Below are 22,288 nucleotides of genomic sequence, written 5' to 3'. Positions count from 1 at the left end.
ATAGTTTATGGACTCCAATTTCAGCAGCAGAAAGAAAATGTTCTTTGTCTCAGAATAATGGCTTAAATGACATTTTAATGCTGATGCCTTAGAATTGTTCAGGAAAACCTTCATATCCTACAAATCATAAGATTACATTTTTATAATCACTCTTGTGCTATGAGCACAAACAAAAAGGAGGATTTCTTTTTTAACCCTTTTTTTCCAAGACATCTGACGCCAATAAAAGTGTTGCAGAGGCCAGATCGATGGCTTTTAGGTACAGTAGTAATCAGACATTTTAAATGCTCTTCACACTTTGCATGTGGGTAATTTCTTGTCCGACCACAAAACAGTTCTGCAGTTTCTAGACTTATTGAATCAATCACTTTATAAGCTAATAAAAGCCATACTGATCTCGATCTCTCCTTTGCCTTTTCCGTGCCAATTCAGGAAAGTAGGCACTGTTGTATGGTCTGTCTCTATCCCCCATCTCTCGCTCTTGCTCTTTTTCTTTCCCGCCTCCGCTCCTCTGATCCAGTAAAGCCTGTGTCCTTTTCTTCTCCTCCGCTTCTCTCTGCAGTCGTTCAGCCCGTAATCTTTCAACTGAACTGTCATGAGAGGAAGAGAAATCATTTTAGGATGAAAAGGTTGACAAATGTACACAAGTTACTATTGCATTGGGCATCTACTCATGCATGTCTGAACATGTTTGCAAGGGGAACAATACTCTGAGTGTAGTTTATATAATACTTTTGCACTTGTTTGTAATTCTAGACTGCATTACACAACAGAAAAAGTGTTTAAGTTATTTAAACCTGACATCAGGAAGATATCTGAAGGCAAATCCATACCAATTATAAATGCATACATTTAAAAGATTTGGATCAGCAAGATTTATACTTTTACTCAGCAAGAATGCATTAAATTCAATTGAAAGTAAAGATATTCATATTGTTAAAACATTTCTATTAAAAAAAAAACAAATGCTGTTCTTTTGATTCATGAACTAATCCTGCAAAAAATGTATGATAGTTTCCACAAAAATATTAAGCAGCACAACTGTTTTCAACATTTATACTTTAAAAAAAAAAATTCTGTCTTCATTATGATAGGTCAGTAGACAGGAAACAAAGTGGGAGAGAGAGAGGTGAAGGGGATCAGGAAAGAGCCGCGAGTCGGGACTCATACTCAGGACGCCCAAAGCCCAACAGAGTTATATGTAGGCACAATGCCCACAAGATTATTGGCGCCAGCAAAAAAAAAATTCTTAAGCATAAAATCAGTATATTAGAATAGTGTCTAAAGAATCATGTGACACTGAAGACTGGTGGCTGCTGAAAATTCAGCTTTACCATAATAGTAATAAATTACATTTTGAAATATACATATAAAAAAAGTTAAAGTTATCAAATATATACAGCTTTGTTGAGCACAAGAGACTTTTTTTCACCTATACATAAACATCAAATTCTTACTGATTGCAAATAATCATGGTCACATGTTCACTTTCAAGAAACCACTCAGTGAATGTTCTGACATCTGAAGTAAGACTAAATTGTTGTGTAGCCAGGGAAGAGGCTCTAGTGGCATTGACAGAAATAGAAAATTTATTTCACACCTCTCTCCACTCCTCTTCTCTCCTCTGTATTTCTTCTCCTTGTTCTTATGCTTTCTCTCCTTCCCGTGCTTCACTGCCAGTGATTTCTTCATTTCTTTAAGAGGATCCAAACTGTCTTTTAGCTTCCTGTCTTTCTTTTCTTTCTCCTCTTCAGTTATGGTTCTTGCCTTGTTGTTGCCTTTCTCTTTCTTATCTTTATCTTCTTCCTGTTCTTTTCCACATTTCATGTACCAGGGAGTTGCTTCTGTTCCAGGAGCTGGACCTAGAGACACTAAAAGACCAATAGCACGTTCCTGCTTCTCCTAAAACCAAATATCACAAACCTAATAACAATTTTGAGCCATCTATGTGCATTATACAAAAAGATAATTGTCAAATGTTAAAATTGTAGGTAAGGATTTGTTTTAGTGTCTTTTTGTCACACCTTCTCTTCCTTCTTCTCTTTGAGGTATTCTGCATTTCCTTTCTTTTCAGAGGAGTCCTCTAGAGGAAACAGATTTAGGTGTTCTATCTCTCGGGCTCCTCGGCTTGCCTCTGCCGTCTCTCCATCCTCTGTTCCTTTCCCTGTCTGCTGAAGGGCTGCTTGAGATTTCTTTCTCAAATACTCGGTTCGAGCCTGAGGGATCATGTGAAAGATAGATATTTCAGAAATCAACATTCAGCTCAAAATTCAAGTTAATAAGGTGACATTTAGATATCGTAGACAGAATACACATTTTTAAGCGTGCATTCCATTTATGCCACATGCGATGCAAACAAAGACAAAATACACATTTTATTTATTTTAAAATAATGCTGTTAGGTCAAATTCGACACGTCATGTCGGGGTCACTGAGTACAGGAGGGGATGAGAATGTAGTAAATGAACTAGAAACAGTGGAAGGATGCTGGGTTGCTATGGTTACCTCTTGCTCGCGCGTTCCACTCGTCGCTGAATCTCGCGTTGTTCCTCTGCTGCTTGAGCCTCGTCGCGGCGCACGCGCGCAATGTTGTCCTTATTGCGCACATGCCAGCTCTTTTTGGGCAAAATGTTCATTACGTTATACTTAAGAGAGCAGTGAAGCAGACAAATGTAGTTCTAGTCTCGTAGCAAGTTCGTCAGACCACATACAAGATCCGATAAATGAGGCAACAGTTTAGTTTAAATGGCACGAAACAGACTCGTAGACTTACTACGCAAGGAACTTTAAACTCGCCAATGAATCCCTTAGTAAATTTAAATCGGTTTCATCCATACTGAATATTCACAGCAAAACAGCTTTCGAAAAAAAATATACCAACTCGATGGTACGGGGAAAAAAAAGCTTTGGAAATACCGGAAGTTGCCGTGGCGCCCTTTGTGACGCAGTGAATAGTCATGTTCTACATGTAGGCTACCACATGAGGGCGCGACTAAAACCCTCAACGACAGCCTTTTGTTTGCCGGGGAAACGATTTTCATAATTTATGTAATAATTTAATATATTATAACGCTCACCAATTTAAACTGATAATGTATTTTAATTATTCCTCTTTGAAAATGCTGTAAAGAATGAACAACAAAATATGTTGTAATGGTCTTTTACTTTTTTGTGTTATAGTTTAATGGTTAACAAAGCCTTCAATAAATAAATTTTACTTTATGCTTAAGTAGGTGCAGCAAAATAAATCATGGGATGCTATGCATAGTGTACATTATGCATCACAGAAGTTAAAAAATATTTAATAGGTACACTGGCTCATGAACATTCATTTATTTCAATAAAGAAGACTGTTACAATGCTACACAAGGTTACATTATATTGATCAAATATACAGTAAAAAAAGTTTATATATATATATATATATATATATATATATATATATATATATATTCTTTGATTAATAGAGAACACTGAAATATAAATCTTTTGTAACATTAAAAATTTCTTTTTTTTTACTTTTAATCAAATGTATGCATCCTTTCTGAATAAAAGTATTAATCCCCTTAAAACAATTATTTCTGACCCAAAATCTTTTAATGGTGTGAAAAAATCATTGCTTATATTTCTGTTAAATAATGGAGTGCACAGTTTTCAGAATTCTAGTATAAACTTATATTAGTCTTAATATGGATTTGGATCTTCATTGGGGTCAAATGCATAATTGTTATATTGATTCCACTGTGGTGATGTGTGGTAGAAGGGCTCAGTCTCTCTCAGGGGCTGCTGTGGTTCACGGTGTAAGTTCTGCATTGTGGCATTTAGCTCTTCAATTTGTCTAACCAGGAACTGCTTGTCACGCTGTTCCTGTTAAACCCAGATAAATATGGATTAAAGGACATATTAATAATGGCTCCAGTCAGAGGATAAATTGGAAACAAGAAAGATTTAGTAATACCTTTACTGATATTTCTATAATATTCAAATCAAAAACACTTTTTTCTGTGTTTAAAAGGTATACAAATGACATTCACTGTAACCAAATATTTTTACATCATACAATTACACAATTTAAATATGCAAAATCATTCTAGTCTGTGAATTGGATTGCTAATGACAAAGAACTTACCAGTTTACACTGTGATTTCAGCAGTGCTACACTTTTCCCATGGACAGATGTTAAAACGTTCACATAGCACAGGAGCACACTGTATATTAAATATCAAATACCATGTAAAAATCAGTCCGAATCCTGCAGCAATATACTTACGCATCATTATCTCTTAAGCAATCCATAATAAGAATTCATTATAAGAATCTCAGTGCTTTTAGACAAATTACTGTTATGGAAATATTGAATATGGTACTTGAATGCATGTTGATAAAAGTTTTACATGAAACCATAAAGAAATCCTGAACTGAACCAAGGCTGTTTATACTGACCAGGAGAAGATGAAGAGTGGTATAGAGCATTTCTGGGAGCCAATATAAAACAGGAATTCTTTACTGGTGCTGCTTAGCATTTTAACAGCTTCTGGTACAACTTCCCACATTGCTGGGTAAATGCGGAAAGGCCCACAGCCATAAGACGGATGGATCCTACCAAAAAAACAAGAGAGAAGGTCTACATAACACTTGACATATACATGATTATACACAAATATTCTGTCAATAAAAACAATATACTACAACATGGAAAGTGACAGGCCTCACTCACTTAGACACACTGTAAAGGAGAACCACACTGGACAACATCCATCCAAAGAGCAGAACCAACAGGAAGAAGAAATTGGAGGTGGTGGATCGGAAGTTTCTTGTTGCTGGTTGACAGTTCTGGAAGAGAGTTATCTGATACAAGCAAAGAGAAAAAAATGAGCAATTGCAATCAATTTCAAATGTAGATGTGTGTGTCTGAGAAGGTCGTGGTACCTTTTTGCAGTAAAAAAAGAAAATGAATTTGATGGTGTTGATGAATGGCAGCAATGGACAGAAAAGAGCTCCAGTCCAAACTACTGTTTGACTGTAAACTAGAGCAAGAACATTTGGGGCAACCAGAAACTCCTGTCGTCCCACCCACTGAGTTAGTTTACATGAGCAATGATCAACCACGATCCTGAACATGGCAAAAAGATGTTATAGACTTACATTTTTAAATAAAGGAACATATACGTATATACGTATACCGGTACATATATATTTAATATAGACCCAATACACAAATGTGCAAACAGACCTGCGTGGGAATTCTACCAGGATTAGTGTAGTGATGGTGATCAGGAAGTCAAAAAGAGTTAGTTTATACATTTCCTGTCCAACCCGTGTCTCCCAGCACTACATGGTTGTGGGAAAGAGAAAAATAAATAAATAAATAAAATAGAAAAAGGGACCTTTTTGAGATTATTTAGGCATTAAACTGTGAAACATCTATAGTAAAACAATCAGTAAATAATTCATAAGTTTGGGATTAGAACGTTTTTTTATTTATTTATTTTTTTTTTTACATTTTATTTTTTTATTCATGCATTAGAATGCCTTAATCAATCAAATGCGACAGTTAAGCCATTTACATTGTTGCAAAGATTTCTATTTCAAATAAATCTTTTGAACTTCCTATTTATCAAAGAATCCTGAAAAAAAAAGATTAGATTTCCACCAAAACATTAAGCTGCAAACATTAGTAAAGAAATGTTTTTGAGCATCAAATCAGCATATTAGAATGATTTCTGAAGGATTGTGTAACATTGAAGACAGGAGAAGTGGCTGTTGGAAATTCAGCTTTACCATCAAAGAAATAAATAAAATTTTAAAACATATATTAAAATAGAAAACAGTTATTTAAATTTTTAAAAATATTTAAATATGACTGTTTTTACTGTATTTACAGCCTTGGTAAGCATAAGAGACTTCTTTAAAAAGCATTTTAAAAATCTTATGGATCATAGAAATGGTAGAGTATCTGACCAATTTAGGAATGAGAGCATATCTTAGTTGCTTACCTTATATTGGTCGTAATAATAACTACAGGGTTCGCAGTTTCCACTGTTGATTTCGCCCTTACAGGTAATCTGCTCCCACAGAGTGTACAGCAAAACACCCAAACTCACCAAACGCAGGAAAACTGCCCTACAATGACCAATACAAAGAATTACTAAAATTCAGCAAGCAGAAGAATAATGACAAAGGCCAAATGAAAGACAGCAGTGGTTGAATAGACAATGTGTGAGTATTTAGAAAAAATGAATGGCACTTCATTTGAAAGCATTCACTTTCGAAAGCTATTTAATGAGGGTCACAATAGAAATTGAGGCTTGGTCCAAGGCTAAACAGGAATTGCTCTTCATCTATCTGCTCTTGTCCTCTTTGATATCTTTATTCTGTGTGGGTGTGAGCGTTGATCGAACCTCAATAAGGCCAGGATAACAGTGGTACTTGGAGAATACTTTTCCAGTAATGCTATCTTGTCACACAGCAATGGGACCACAAAATTGCTTGCTGTTATCACCATGGAGGGTAAGTATTGCAGCAGTAGCCCCACAAAGCCTGTTGTTTTCCCAGACTGAGAGAAAGAGAGGTTTTATCCAATTAATTATTGTAAATCAAAGCTAGACAGGGTGATCAGAACCTCAACTAAATTAATAAAAACTGATTTTTACTTTATTTTAAACTTCCATTTAAAAAAAAAACAGCACACAGACCTAATTTGTTAATCTGAATTTAATGGCCCAAGGCAATATGGGATTTACGCAAATTGTAATGATATTATTTAATGTCAGATACAGTTCTTGGTCTTCTTTTTTTTTTTTTTAAGCTAACCTGGCTGAATTGAGTTGCCTCTGCAATGCCATAGAAAGCTGCACCGATGAGTATTAAGACTACTAGGTTGAGGAAGACACGTAGTGCATAGAGAGACACTGTTTGGCCCAAAGTTAAGGAGGCAGCCTTTTTCTTAAGCCTTTCCTCTTCTAGATCCACCTAGGTGTGACATACACAGTGAGAGAGGGAGAAAGAGAGAAAAAAAGAAAAATGATTAACATTATACTGCAAAAGCAGTTCTTTGTAAATGAATAGTTCACCAAAAAATGAAATTGCAATGAAAATGTAATCTTTATCACTTGCTCAGCAATGGATGCTCTGCAGTGAATGGATGCTATCAGACTGGCAGTTCAAACAGCTGATGAAAACATCTCAGTAATTAACAATTAACCGGCACAACTGCAGTGCATCAATTGATGTAAGTTACCGTGTTTGTAAAAAAAACAAAAAAAGAGAACAACTGCTTCTGGGCAAATACCAGTCCATAATCCATAATAACACTTCCTCAAGTGAAAAACTCCAAGCCCTGTTATCACCTCACATCAAAATCCACTGACATATTTGTTTAGAACTATTCTGGCCTGTATTCATTTGTAAATGGTATTTGATTTAAACATATTGCTCTTTTTTTTTTCTTTTTTTGGGTGAACTATTGCTTTAAAGATTTCTTTTCCATAAGCAAATTTTTAAGTTTCCCCAACACAATTACTCACAGTATGTTCATATAAAATACAATTATTGTTTGCAATACACAGACCTGTAATCTGTGGCGAAGATTGTTTTGTTTTAGTTTTGTTGTACGGTCTCCTTGGAGACCGTGATCCCATCCTGTAAACACCAGCATACTGTAACCCCCTACTGCTCCTCCACCCGTCACTACGACAAGACGAGCCGTGCCGCCCATTCTGTTGGTCAGTCAGAGATGTTAACGAAATACATCAGCAATGTGTTTTCAGTGTGTTGGGAGAAAATGTGACAAAACTGACAAGATTCACCTAATAATCATACAAATCAAGCAGAAGAGGAAGTAGAACGCTGCCGTCAACAGATAGGCCAGAGGGATGTTGTAAGAGAATCCATTACTCTCAATCTTTGAATTATTATAATATCCATAAAACAGGTATGAATACTCCATAAAACCCTAAATAAAAAGACAATTGTGATGAGTAAAGATCATTCACCATTTTTGTTTTTATTTTTTATTTTTATTATTATTATTTCAGGCTCACAAATAAGCAAAATTCTCATTCTATTTGCCTTGTTGTCTCTCAGTTATTTGAATTCAAAGTTTAAATTACAAAGTTGCAGGTTTAAATTGAAAAGCTGCCCTGCCAGCTGCCAAAACTAAAGACTGGAGTGTATAGGCTGCGGAATATTCAGCTTTTCCATCACAAATACATTACACACACACACACACACAAAAATAGATATATATAATAAAACATTAAAATAGAAAAAAAATTCACAAACTTACTGTTTTATTGTATTTTTATCAAATAAAAGCTGTGTTTGTGAGCATAAATTCAAACACTTAAAAAAACATCTTACCAACCCCAAACCTATGAACAGTAGTCAGAGATTATGTCATCAGAAAACACCTGAATGTGTGTCCATACCGTTCCTGAGACCAGGTCCAGAAAGTATGTGTAAAACACCATCAGGGCATCAGGTTTTGGATCATAATGCAAGCATGACTCAGTGCCTGTTTAAATAAATAAATAAATTTGACTGAACATTAAAAAAAAAACAGTACCATTAAAGTGAACTTAATTCAGTTAATTAAAAAACAATGAACATTCAAAGCAATTTTTTCTTAAAATGTAATAATATATACTTACTAACAATTTTTGTTTTCTTTTTACAAATATATTTTTGTATGTATATTGTGAATAGTATATTTTAACAAAGAGGGTTACTTGCTAATAGTGTTTTACCCTAAATCCAATCATATTAGTAGTAAAGGGTTAGTAAAATTACGAAAAATCCCAGCAACCCTTATTACTAATTGCACTAGGTAGTGAAAACAGAACAGAACAGGGAAGTATAGACCCATTTTAGTCGGTTTAACATGTTTATAAAGTGATAAGGTTTTCTTAGAAAGGATTAGTTATTATAATGGATTATAAGCTAATTATTTTAAACTTGACATGACATATTGTTTTTGAATTTATTATACCTTTGTGAAGTTAGACTGTGAATGTATTAGCACTAAACTTGTCAGACTGGCCTTGTTGCTTTTATAAATACTGTATACTGTTATCCGATAACCAGTTAGAAAGTTCTCATAAGATGCAATCAAGCATGATAAGTTTGTGTTGTGTTGAATACCAGAGAGACTGTGTTTCTACCGTTTAGATTGACAGTGAGAGCGATGGTGGAGTTGAATTTCATGGAGCGAAACACAATGCTGGGAATGAGGACAAATGCTGCGATTAACAAGGAGGACAGGAAGTTGAGAATGACAAGAAATCTCAGGAACAAGAAGTAGGATTGGACTCCTCCGCCAAAGTGACCTACAAGAAAACAAGTGGATGAAGGACATCAAATATTAAACCCATCTTTTTATTTTATTTTTATTTTGTGTCCAGCTCCACTAGATGGCCTAAATTTGATCTCTTTTTTCTTTACTCAGATTATATTATTTTAGCTGGAAAAATCACATGTATGTGCAAATGAGAGCAGTATTTCTCATTTTTGTAAATTAATTAATACTTTCATCACCTCCTATCCTTTGGATTCCCCTATTCCACAGAACAAAATAGCTGAGAATGTATTTGGCAACCTCACAGAAACGATGAAATGTCTTTGATCGTTTGATGTTCCAAGAGCTAGAAACAACTGGAACTTTCATCTTTTGCACCTGCCTGGAAGAAGACAACGAAAACAAGCCATATTATGAATGAACTTTCTAAAATTAAAAGTTTTAATATATACTTCTGTCTGAAACTTTAGGGAGTTGGAGTTAGAACAGAGGAAAAATTGTTTTTCTTTAATTCAAGTGTATCCCTAGCTAAATTTTGGTAATGTAAAAATGTAAAAGTTGACACTGGTGCACATATGTAATACAATACTGCATGTATACCATACTGCTCTCTTCAGACTCATGTGCAGCGGCAGCTCTCTGAGATTTTGAGGTTCATTAGAATCTTCAGCATCTTCAGGTGGGGAGGACCAATCAAACTGAACCGCACTTGTGTCTTGGGTAGGCCCTGTCCGCAACCTCAATGAATGCTGGGAACTGTAAGGACTAGGGTAGTCTGTGAGCGTTGAGAGAAAGCAGATGTATTTCAAAGCAATCACAATTACAAAAGTTAGCATGTTAAAATATTTCTGCAAGTGAACACCGCTTGATTGTGCCATCCCAAAGAAGCACTAAGTCACTTTTACGGACTTTTAAATTAAATGTTCCCTCCTGGTGGAAATGACCTCCACAACTCAATCCGAGCAGCCTTAGCCATCTTCAAGAATCGGCAAAAAAAAAACACATCTCTTCCATCTTTATTTGACCCTCTAACTTTAGCACTCACTATTCTAATTTTAATCTTAAAAAAAAAAAAATAGATTTCACCTTTCTAATCTTTTTGTATTCTACCCATTTTCTTTTCATTTATTAAAAGAAATGATAAAAAAGAGCTCTAACACTAGCTTACTCTATTCTTTTTCTATTCTATCTGTTTTCTTTTTATTTATGATATTATTTAAAAGCCCTTGCTATGTATTCTGTGTTCAAGTTAACTGAGACTTCTTACAGCACTTGTATATCATTGCTCTTTTGTCGTTTTTGATTGCTTCCATTGTCCTCATTTGTAAGCGTCTGCTAAATGACTAAATGTAATGGTAATGTAAATGTACTGTAAAACTGTATATTGCAAAGAAAGAATAATACTGACAGTTAACTGTACTGTGAGACATTATAGTCAAGTACAGTAATGGTTGTGTTTAAAACTGGGACTGAGAACAAAATGGAGCAGCATTTCCCATCAGCTCTGATATGCACTACATTTCTATATATAGCCAAGTCCTATATACAGTACATATTCCTATCAGTTCTCCTTAACACTTCTAAAATAGCATAGACTTTACCCCTAGACTTAACACTGAAAATGGGTGAAATTATAGGGTCAATTATAATTTCTTTTAGTTTTTCACTACTCAGTGTAATAGATGTCACAAGACCATACAGAATTTAAATGTAAATCTTAAATCAGAAACAACTATTGGAAAGACATTTTCAGAATTCCCCCAAATCACATTTTGTAAGATTATTCAAAAGATTTAATTATTACTTCATTGTAGTGTTACTTTCAATACATTATACAGCAAAAAACTTAATATAATAAGTAAATAATAGCAATAATTGCCAGCTAATAGTAATATAATAATTGGCAGCTAACCCCCCTTATGTACAACATTAACTCAGTTATACACACATCCACACTGTCTTACCTGGAGATGGATGGACTTGATTGTTGAATTCTCTCAGCTCCATCAGAAACAGGTACAATCAGCATGGATTCCACATATAACAAACAGAAAAAAGACAAAAAGCCAGTCCGGACACCGCAACTGTCAGTAGTGCACAGATAAGACGAATTCACACTGACGGATAAGAACACAGATGTGTCAGGACTCTGTCATCTGAACTTTGAGTCTCATGGAAATAAACTTTGGAAACACTTCCTTGTACTTATTGCTACCAAAACACTAGCTTCACGTGCTAGGCAGAGATCTAAAAGGCAAAGGCAACCTATTGATAGATCCTGTTACCATGCGTGGATATCTTTAAAGCATTTTTCTTTCTCTGTGCACCGATATAAGATTTACTTAATTAGTTGCCACAGTTTAAATGATGAATAATTGAAGAATGAAGTTTATTTGTTGAATAAAAAGTTTAGTTTCTTATGAGCTTTGGTCAGCGTCTTCCTGTGGTTTATTGCCAGTTAAAAGTGTTGTCATGGAGACAAGGGCATAATGAGCATAATCTTTATATTAACAGACTATCAAATCTTATAACTATCACACATTGTTAATAAACAAGAGAATTAAAAACTAAAAACGTCCATCTCTCAGTGCAACTTATAAAACATTAACTAAAATGGGGTTGAAAAAAAGAGCTAAAACGAAACAGTTGGTAGGCTACGTTATACATTAACGTTATGTTACCGTTTTTATTTTTTTTAAAGAAAGAAATGAGCCATGGACACATTACATTGATCAAAAGTTACAGTAAAGGCATTTTTAATTCAATAATACATTTATATTTCAAATGTTCAAATGTAGAACTTTCTACAAAAACAAAATCGTGAAAAACTGTACCATAGTTTCCACAAAAATATTTAAGCAACGGAACTCTTCTCAACATTGACAATGAGAAAAGAGCACCGATTTAATTTTTGAGCACCAAATCAGCAAATTAAAATGATTTCTGAAGGATCATGTGAAAATTAAAATAATGATAAATTAATAATACATTGAATTATAACAGATTACATATTACCATATAAAGTTTAAAACTCCAGTAATTTGTGACTTTTTTTATTGTATTCTTAAACAAATAAATGCAGCCTTGTTTAAGCATAAGAGATTTCTTGCAAAAATCTGAAAAAAAAAAACCTACCATCCCCAAATTTTGACATGGTGTAAGTCAGAGCAGAATGTGAGCTAATATGGTAGAAAGAAAGAAAAAGAAAAAAACAATTTCCAGATCGTTTAACACATTTTGTCTTCAAATTGACATTCCACCTAGAAAAGGAAGTTTGTCTGGGATGAAATATAATCACTGTGATTTTAATGAAAATACTGTGATTTAAAAAAAAAACTCAAAGATTGGAATGGCACATTCTGTGTTTAATACTCCAGAAAAACATACAAGAGATACAACATAGCAGGTAGACATTACAGGAACCATGATACAATCTCAACTGATCAATAAACTAAAAACCAGTGCTTCCCTCCAGTGTACCAGGACAAAATATTTTGAATGTTATAGAACCAGACAGTGATTTTGTAAGAATAAAACTTTTGAGCTCTTTTGAAGAGATCTTAGTAATAATGCATTACTTTTGAAATGTGAATTGGTGCAAAATCTTGATAGCTTGATATTTTTAATCTGCACTTTACATCATGTGGTATGAAATTGAAAAACGAATGAAAATGGCAAAAACATTCACTCCTACTTTCTGAAAATGGATACTCAATCCATCCCTCAGAATGTATGAAAAACAAGGCAGACTAACTTTAATGTTTCATACATACACCTTATTATTATAAAGGTTGTATTACATCCAATACACCATTAGAGATAGTAAATCACCACAAATTTGTGCTCATAGTGATATGGGTGCAACAGTTATTTTTTATTATTTTGTAAATTAATTGATTCAGTTATAAGTACTTAATTAATAAGTACTTAATTTGAGTCCTAAGGTCACTGATGACCAGAGAACCACTATTAAAATACAAACCTCCTTTCCAATTGTTTACAGCAACAAGATCATAATTTAAACAATACTGAACTGGTCAGGATAAATATATACAGTTGCAAAAAAGAAGCACTTTTCAACATAAGTAACAAAACATAAGATAACATTAAATGATGGAAATGATTTGAGATGTATTTTCACTGCCAATAAGTAACAAAAAAACAGATAACATTAAAATGATGGAAATGATTTGAAAGCTATTTTCACTACCAATAAAATAAAGATTGATGTCCTCGGGTCTATAATCTATTACTCTTCTGTGTGTGTGTGTGTGTGTGTGTGTGTGTGTGTGTGTGTGTTTTTTTTTTTTAACACAATACCTTTAATGGCAGTTGATGGCTATTACAGTTCATGGTGGGAAATGGTTTTGCGTAAACATACGAACTCTCCGGGTTATCACCACGATCAGCATGTCACACATTCGTTTCACTCAGCCTTCTCTCTTACCACATCCTCTTTCTCTCCTTCACCTCGTTCCCTTCTCTCTCTCTTTTTACCTCCTTTCATCATTTGTCCTACTCCTATACAAATAACAGCAATGATGTGAATTATGAAGTATATGGAGCTCCAGTAGTTGATGGTGTCGCTGGCCTTCAAGAGAACAAATCCCATGCACATGTAGTCGTAAGCCCTCATCTTGAGGAACCAGTGGATCCAGTCGAAGATATTCTGGCCCATCGGCCCTAGACGGGCTCTGACTGATGCCTCCATGGCTGATTCTGCTGCTATACACAATGGGATGGTGAGAAAAGAGAGGTAGTAACCAGCATGGAGGCCATGCCAATAAGCACTGATTAACATAGTCCATCCAGCCCTGGCATAATGTAAGAAAGAGAAAGTTGAAGATTAGTGGTGGTCAATAAGAGCACAATGCAACTGAAACTCAATTGAAATGTACATGCTTTTACCTGAGAGCATACGCTCTGAAAGGAGTATTGGGGTAGATGTAGTTGTGAAGCCACCACTGCACCGTCATGTTCCAGTAGCGCATGCCATGCCGAACCTTTACGCAGAAATCTGTATTATAACAGTCAATGTTCTGGATCGTTTTAAAGTCATACTCCACAGCTGTGTTTGGATCAGGACTGAAATATAAACAACATTTTGTTAACATTATCAACCACATGATCAAACTACAAGTCAGCTTCTAATTTCCTGTAGATAGTCTAGCAAAAGAAGCTTGTAGATAACACACTTAAGAAATTACCAGCAAAACTGTTTGCAACTTTGATAATAATGATAATAATAATAATAATTTTTGAGCACCAAATCACTGTATTTGAATGATTCCTGAAAGATCTTATGACATTAAAGACTGTAGCAAAGACTTTTGAAAATTCTGATTTCCATCAAAGGAATAAATTACATTTTAAAATAAAATAATATATATATAAATATATAATTAGAAAAGCTGTTTCCCATTTAAGTGATACTGCACTTTATATTTTTTAACAAAATGCAGCCTTGGTGAGCATAAAAGTTCTTGCAAAAACATTAACAAAATCCCTAAACTTTTAAATGGTAGAGCAAATATATATTTAGTGATACATTTCTGTTCCATTTCAAACTACATAACTGTGTCCTCTAATGCTTTTGTAATGTTTTATTGGATCCTGTTTCATTACTGTAAAATGTCCATTTCTCTTCTTGAGTAATTCAAGTTCTATTGTATCTTTTCAAGAATGTACACTGTTATTTCCTGGTATAGACATATCTGTAGGTGGACTTTAAAATCATCATATTTCCAACTTACAGTCAAACATTACGACTCTATCCGGTAATAAAGTGAATCACCCTACCTATATTTCACCGTTGGCCCTCCTCCAGGTTTAGAAAGCGCCCCATGGGGGTAACAGCCTAGACCTGCACTGATGCAGCCAGCCTCTGCCCCACACCACGCAGAGTAGAAACGCATCCGGAATACAAAGAATATTGCTACCATGTAGAAAAGCCTGAAATATAACACCACTATTATTCTCAATATGTTAAAAATTTGTGATGCAGTATGATCTAATTTTAATATCTCCTTTGGCATTTACTTTTAGACTCAGTTTGGAATGGTATTTTAATTCAGAAAAATTTACCTGTAAAAATAGTTGTGCTCCAGGAATTCATCAGTACGGACATATGACAAGGGAAAGACAGAGTTGACGGCTATGAAGAGAGCTCCATAAACGGGCACCATCTTCAGCCTCTGCAGGCAGGGCTCTTTACCCGGCAATGACAGAGAATTAGACTGATGCAACCAGTCTGCATACGTCTGATAACGGAAGAAGGGACCTGCAGAACACCGGCAAGAGTGGGTGGGAGAAAGAATGGAAAATGAAGGAACGTGAAAGAGAATGATAAGAGTTATCAATGAAGACATGAAGTAGATGTGCAAAGATAACACACGATATTGAGATAGAATGGAGTAAAGGTATGGAATCAAAAGGAATATTGGAATGAAAAATGAGCCACGGTTTGGGAGGACAAATTATGACCAAAGAGGAGCAATAATAAACACAATCAGTTATAAAAATAAACTGGACTCACACATTACTGAACTAGTAGCAGAGAAAAACAGAGAGAGACACGTTAGCATACATGCAAAACAAATAGTTCACAACATATGTATAGACTCAAAAGCATTTCCACATATTCAAATCAACACAAAAATCGTGCAAAATACCTGTCATTATGCCCACATAGCAGTAGCTGTAGGATATAATATCATAAAGTGAAGGTTCATGGGAAAGTCCTCCCACCACTGGGGATTTGGTGAAGGCGCTCACTTCTTTTTTCTTCTCCAAGTGATAACTTTGAATCTCATTGGCTAAACTGACCATCTGTGTATTCGAAACAAACCTCATTAAATATATATCAAGAGTTTAAAACATGGACAAAAGTCTAATTTTATTGTGTTTTACCTTCAGTGTTAACAGAAGTTGAATGGCATTGGCAAAAGGTGTTGGCTGAGGGAGGCCAAACCAGGTGACCAGACGGAAAAAGAGGAGGTACAGAAACGTCCAACCCAAAGACAGAGCAGGGGCACTTCTACACGAAAAAAAAAAAATCAAGGCAGGGGGCACAAGGTTACAGAAGATTCATGCAAAATCCAATTTAAAAGTCCAGATATCATACTAACCGCCAGTTGATTTTTATAATCAGCCATGTTCCTAACACTGTACATAGAGAATGGAGAGTGTGGAGCCCACAGGTTGTTATGGAGATGATCAAACCTAAAAGCAATGCTGCCCCCTGCTTGACTGGAGGACCTGGGAAACAATACACAGGAAAATTATTAAGGGCTGTTAAATTCACGATTCTGAATACATCTCTGTTGTGACATACATCTGAGAGTTATAGATCAACGAAAAATAAATAAATAAGTGTGGAAACTTGGCTCCATGCATCGGCTGTAGATTGGATTTTGAGGCATTACACTTATCAATACAGAAAGATGAATATGAGCTTGTCCTGCATAAGTCACAATTACTGCAATTACGAGGGTAAATTATTATTATTTATTTTTAATCAAACATATACACAGATGAATTATTTACAAGAAAATTTAGAACATGCATTTAAAAGATATGATGAATTTCCATTTCATGCTGACTTTTTACACATTAATATGAAGAATAACATTGCCAGACTTACTTAGGTAGCGGAAGAGGAATCCTACAGGTATTGATGCAGCAAGGATGCCTAGGTAGACCAATTCATCTGGTGACATCTTTCTGTTTACACCAATAACAAGGTATAACAATAGTCTCACTGTTTAGGATATCATATTTCATAGTCAAGCTTATCAGTCTAACATTCAAATGAAATGTGGGAAAATATAATTAGCATCACTTACCCAACCTCAAATTTAGTTTCTTTCTTCTGTTGAACATAAAAGAAGATTCTGAAGAATGTGGGTAACTAAACAATTGCTGGTCCCCAATGACATCATAATGAAAAGTAAAGGAGAGAAAAAATAATTTCTTGTGAACTCTCCTTTTATTCAGTTTGGAAAAATGCCAACATTTAACCAGTCATCCCATATTTTGACTATCCCATCATTATTAAAAAATTAAACAATAGGATGTTGAGGTTATGTTTATCTGAACAGTGATTTGAATCATATGAGATGAATCTAACGTTACTGTAATAGCCTTGCAGATATGCAGACTGATATTGGCACATTTAAACATCTAATATATATATCACATTTAATTCTGAAATAACCATAACAATACTTACAGCAGTGATAAATGGAGATGTGCTATCAGAGACGATAAAATCTGGCGGATATTAAAATATCCAGCAGTCTCCTTTAATCGCCCGCGCACTGGCGTGTTCGGTGTTCTGTCCACTTCACTTCCTATTACCGCATATGTTCGTGGATCGCTTTACGGGTTGCCAGATATTAATAATAAACTCAACAGCAAATCAATACAGTGAGAAAATAGGAAACAAATGATACGGGTTCGGTCGATATAATACAAATAAATTATATAGAAAATATAAAAAATAGCTTTATAAAAGTCTTATCAGTCACCAGTGCTGGTGTAATGTGAGAGTTCCTCTTCTTATTATTTATTTATTAATTTTCGGATTGTAAAATATATCTAAAGAACAGAAAACTGCAGGTTTTATTCATGAGGTTTACAATAATAAACGTAACCCCCCATATTCAGGAACGTTATGTTTAAATGAAGAAGCATTAACAATATGATTATCTGGCAACCCCTTCAACAGACGGGGACTTTCAGTGCTAGCGGGCGGAGCACTGATACAGCCAGGCGCTCAAGCCTCGAGTTGTTCTGTCATTCCTCAAATATTTTGGAACTTGTTGCGAAAGTTTATCAGTAACTACAAACCACGGTGCGAACAAACCTGCCTGGTGATTAGTTTTTAATCGAAGCAAGCATTTTATTGCATTTGCTTTTCAATTTAAGCAAATGTAATTACAAATTCTTCTATAAATTCTTCACTAACTTTAGAACTAAGTTAACGTTACATGCTGCTTACAGTATGCTTAAACTGACTGCGATTACTTTGGAGTAGTGATGGGAGAAAGAAATGAAGCTTTTCGAAACTTTGTATCAATTGAACCAGTTGCTTCAGAAAATGATTACATTTTATTTGAACCACTCGAAACGCAGTGTTTTGAGTTTGAAATCGTCCTATTTCGAGACGAGTATATGATTTCTGTCTGTGTTGTTCCTAAACGTCGTGCATAATATGTACAAATACACTTAGTTTGTAGCTAATAGAATAAAAACAGTCGTTCTAGTAAACTGTTCTAGAGAATGAGGGGCATTTTGTAGTGGTTGGTGTAACAGTTAGGTTAATATCTCTTGATCTAACTGCGTTGAACTTTAACACGGTTTCTCAAGTACACAAGTGAAGCAGTAAGGGTAAGGTGCTAGAGTGCATGCAAATTACATGATTCGAATAATCCATATTTTGATTTTGCGGTTTTTCTTAACAGATGTCCAGTTCAAGAAAAGTGGTCGAGTTGTTCTATGATGTTGTTTCTCCGTATTCGTGGCTGGCATTTGAGGTGCGTAATGTTTTTTCCCCCACTTAAAGTAACTTAGTCAATTGTCTGCTCCAGATATTCTCATATTTGTTGATTTCGTGTTTAAAGGTGCTGTGTCGCTATAGAAATGTTTGGAACATCGACCTCAAATTTAAACCGGCATATTTAGGGGGAGTCATGCATGAGTCAGGTAATGGGTAACTTATAACGTTAACGTTGTGTATATATATATATATTGTGTATATATATATATATATATATATATATATATATATATATATATATATATATATATATATATATATATATACACTGCCGTTCAACAATTTGAGATCAGTAAAATGTAAAAAAATTGTTTTTATTTTTTTTAAGAAGTCTCTTCTGCTCGTCAAGGCTGCATTTATTTGATCCGAAATACAGGAACAAAAACAGTAATAATGTGAAATATTTTTACCATTTAAAATAGTGGTGTTCTATTTGAATATCCTTTCAAATATAATTTATTCCTGTGATGCAAAGCTTAATTCCAATCAGCATAATTACTCCAGTCTTCAGGGTCACATGATCCTTCAGAAATAATTCCTAAATGCTGATTTAAAATGGCTGATAATATATATATAGTGAATGTTGTAGTAACACAATTTGAGTAAAGAGAACTTCAGGATACAATTTCATAAAAACAATAAATAAATAACATCTATCTCCGTGGTCATTTCATAATATCTCACATTTTAATCAAATAAGTATTATCCTTGCCTATTTCTGACAACCTAGTTAAAATACCAAAACCAGTGTGGTATTTATGTTGCATTCATTACTGAAACAGCTCAAAAGTAGCTAATATTAGGCTGTCATGGGCACAATAATCATGTTATTCATTTAAGCATTATAAAAGCGCGCTTCTATAAGATAATATATTATCAAGTTTCTTCTATTTTTAGGAAACCGGCCCCCTGGAATGGTCCCAAATAAGTTTCATTACATGACCACAGATCTGAAGCGGCTGTCTGACTATTTTGGGGTCCATGTGTCTCCACCTTCAAATGTTTTTGAGGCAATGTTTGAGAAAGGTATTCAGACAGTTGTTTCTCATTGCTATGGCACTCATGATCAGATGCACAATGTAAGCCGTATTTATGGATTTTTATGTCATATACAAAAAGAATGTTGGACTTTTTTTAGGAGCAGTTTTATTTTTGAGGGGAATTTTTTATAACTTTCTGTCACAATCACTTTTATTCTCTTTCATCTTCCATCTTTCCATGTAGGCACACTGAATGCGATGCGTTTTGTGACAGCTGTAGCAGAGAAGGAAAAAGGGGGAGACATGCTGGTGGAGAGGGTATCTAGAGAGCTCTGGAAAAGAATCTGGAGTACTGATCAGGATATTACCCAACCTGCCTCACTCACTGAGGTATTCGATACCCAAGATTAGTAGCTTTTAAACGAAGAGGCGTCAGATGCAGAACCTACATTGTAAAATTGCTAATGTGGATTAATTTACATGTTATATATTATGTCATACATACATGACAAATTTTATGATAACCTCTGTTGTACTTCACCACTGTGTTAAAACAGACTTAAGAGAATTTTGTTTTGCACAGGCAGGATTAAAGGCAGGTCTCTCAGCCAATGAGGTGGAGGCAATTCTGACTCTTTCGAAATCTCAGCCAATCAAAGACAAACTGAAGAGTGTCACACAGGAAGCACTGGAGCATAAAGTCAGTGTCTTTGTAACCAGAATGTGTTTGTGGTAGAAATGTAATCTATATTCCTTACAGTGATATCACCACCCCTTTTTTTATTTTATTTTTGCAGTGCTTTGGTTTTCCTTTCATTGTGTGTTATGTGAATGGGAAGCCTGAGGTCTTCTTTGGTTCTGACAGATTTGAGCTCATGGCTCATTGCATCGGTAACTATGGATTTTTATTATAGTCTAATTGTTTATATTTACCGCACCCAGTTTTCTTGATGGTTTATTGGACTTTATCATGTTTTAAACCATAAATTCTTACTAACCTTTGGATATTAAAATCTAAAAATATATCTAATTTTACTATTCATTGTCCAATCCTTGCCTTTCTTTTGTGTTACAGGGGAGAAGTGGGTGGGGCCTCAGCCTGCCAACCCCAGAGCCAAAATGTGATAGATGCTCTTCTATATTTCTAATTAAAATTTTTAAATGGTGTAAATTCATAACGCTCTTACAATATAAACATACTGAATACAAAAGAGAGGGGGAAAAAGCATTGGGAGACAGAAATAATAACATTTGTCTTTATACTATACTGTTCAAAAGTTGTTGTTTTTTTGTGCTCACCAAGGCTGCATTAATTGAATTAAAAATACTGTAAAAACTGTAATGTGGAATATTGCAATTCAAAATAATTTTCTATTTTAATACCTTTAAAAAAAAGCATTTTTTTACTGTGATGGTAAAACTGAATTTTCAGCAGCGATTATTAGTCTTCAGTGCATTTACATTAACATTTAATCTTTAGCAGACCATTTTATCCAAAGGGACTTAGAAATGAGAACAACAGAAATAATGAGACCAACGAGAGAACAACAGTTTACAAGTGGCATTTAAAAAAAATAAAAAAGAAGAATAGTATTAATAATAGAATGGAATAAAAAAGGTAAGTGCTTGTATTAGTTGGTCAGCTGCTGGCGAAAAAGATGTGTCTAGAAAATGGCTAACCAGTGTTAATATTAATATTGTGTGATTGAATAAATATCTCATCATATCCAACATTGTCACTTCATACTCCAGTCTAGTAGGTGGCAGAAATACACCATAAACTGATCTGACCATTGCCATTAGACAGAATCAGAAGAAATAGATCCTTAAAGCTGCGGTAGGTAACTTTTGACGCTCTAGCGGTTAATAAACAGAGCTGCTTCCGTCTTGCGGAAGAACATCGTAGCCGGAACTACTACTCTCTGTTTATGTCTATGAAGAATCACAAAGGTACTGGGTTACTCCGCCGCGGTACCCCGAAGCAATCTAAAATAGTCCGAATATAAACACTTATTATAGGTGCACCCTAGTGATTCAGGACAAGCCAAAAACACGGTTTGGAAAATGGATTCATGGTGTACGCTTATTATATAAATTTTTCTACATTTTGAACACAAAGTTACGGACCCCAGCTCTGATTGGTTGTTTCTTACCGGGAGCGGATGACTTTCTGCAAATAGCAATAGGACCACTGGGAGGAGCCAGAGGAGCTTGATTTTTTCACATATTCTACTGTCAGGACATAATGACAGGTTTAAAGGGGGGGTGAAATGCTTGTTTTTACTCAATATCCTGTTAATCTTGAGTACCTATAGAGTAGTACTGCATCCTTCATAACTCCAAAAAGTCTTTAGTTTTATTATATTCATAAGAGAAAGAAAGTCTGTACCGATTTTTCCCAGAAAAACACGACCGACTGGAGGCGTGACGTGTGGGCGGAGCTAAAGAATCACC

At 34.8% G+C, this 22,288-nt stretch overlaps 4 protein-coding genes across 8 annotated transcripts; 1 reads left to right on the top strand and 3 right to left on the bottom strand.

Moving 5' to 3' along the window:
• Window positions 1–200: 200 nt before the first annotated feature.
• LOC113099616 (leukocyte receptor cluster member 1 homolog) lies at window positions 201–2,919 on the bottom strand. The gene is made up of 4 exons (XM_026264494.1): window positions 2,508–2,919; window positions 2,025–2,219; window positions 1,601–1,902; window positions 201–590 (listed from the first exon to the last, which is right to left on the bottom strand). The coding sequence occupies exons 1-4, from the start codon at window positions 2,634–2,636 to the stop codon at window positions 377–379; spliced, it is 840 nt and encodes a 279-aa protein (XP_026120279.1). The 5' UTR covers window positions 2,637–2,919; the 3' UTR covers window positions 201–376.
• Window positions 2,920–3,626: 707 nt separating this feature from the next.
• On the bottom strand, window positions 3,627–11,743 carry LOC113099624 (transmembrane channel-like protein 7). Its single transcript, XM_026264506.1, has 16 exons — window positions 11,260–11,743; window positions 9,896–10,070; window positions 9,535–9,677; window positions 9,162–9,326; window positions 8,430–8,515; window positions 7,809–7,954; window positions 7,571–7,718; window positions 6,814–6,972; window positions 6,402–6,556; window positions 5,997–6,123; window positions 5,234–5,331; window positions 4,930–5,113; window positions 4,718–4,848; window positions 4,444–4,599; window positions 4,130–4,208; window positions 3,627–3,867 (listed from the first exon to the last, which is right to left on the bottom strand). Exons 1-16 carry the CDS (start codon window positions 11,300–11,302, stop codon window positions 3,685–3,687), a joined length of 2,178 nt encoding a protein of 725 aa, XP_026120291.1. The 5' UTR covers window positions 11,303–11,743; the 3' UTR covers window positions 3,627–3,684.
• Window positions 11,744–12,641: 898 nt separating this feature from the next.
• On the bottom strand, window positions 12,642–17,648 carry LOC113099620 (lysophospholipid acyltransferase 7-like). 2 transcript variants are annotated; one of them, XM_026264499.1, is made up of 10 exons: window positions 17,526–17,648; window positions 17,140–17,215; window positions 16,938–17,017; window positions 16,423–16,552; window positions 16,205–16,331; window positions 15,967–16,123; window positions 15,380–15,575; window positions 15,095–15,247; window positions 14,204–14,380; window positions 12,642–14,109 (listed from the first exon to the last, which is right to left on the bottom strand). In XM_026264499.1, exons 3-10 carry the CDS (start codon window positions 17,011–17,013, stop codon window positions 13,722–13,724), a joined length of 1,404 nt encoding a protein of 467 aa, XP_026120284.1. In that variant the 5' UTR covers window positions 17,014–17,017; window positions 17,140–17,215; window positions 17,526–17,648; the 3' UTR covers window positions 12,642–13,721. The 2 variants fall into 2 exon arrangements, with proteins under 2 accessions (XP_026120284.1, XP_026120285.1); XM_026264500.1 differs by having other exon boundaries at window positions 17,140–17,165; window positions 17,526–17,639.
• A 366-nt stretch (window positions 17,649–18,014) lies between these two features.
• LOC113099623 (glutathione S-transferase kappa 1-like) lies at window positions 18,015–21,176 on the top strand. 4 transcript variants are annotated; one of them, XM_026264504.1, is made up of 8 exons: window positions 18,015–18,149; window positions 18,760–18,831; window positions 18,919–19,000; window positions 19,752–19,880; window positions 20,079–20,224; window positions 20,418–20,534; window positions 20,632–20,725; window positions 20,910–21,176. In XM_026264504.1, the coding sequence occupies exons 2-8, from the start codon at window positions 18,760–18,762 to the stop codon at window positions 20,957–20,959; spliced, it is 690 nt and encodes a 229-aa protein (XP_026120289.1). In that variant the 5' UTR covers window positions 18,015–18,149; the 3' UTR covers window positions 20,960–21,176. The 4 variants fall into 4 exon arrangements, with proteins under 4 accessions (XP_026120289.1, XP_026120288.1, XP_026120290.1 ...); XM_026264503.1 differs by having other exon boundaries at window positions 18,061–18,228; XM_026264505.1 differs by having other exon boundaries at window positions 18,063–18,168.
• The last annotated feature ends 1,112 nt before the right edge of the window (window positions 21,177–22,288 follow it).

Source organism: Carassius auratus, unplaced genomic scaffold, assembly GCF_003368295.1.
Source record: "Carassius auratus strain Wakin unplaced genomic scaffold, ASM336829v1 scaf_tig00216982, whole genome shotgun sequence".
NCBI classification, from domain to species: Eukaryota; Metazoa; Chordata; class Actinopteri; order Cypriniformes; family Cyprinidae; genus Carassius; species Carassius auratus.
Note: the sequence above shows the minus strand (reverse complement) of the source record. Positions and strands in the feature narration are given on the sequence as shown.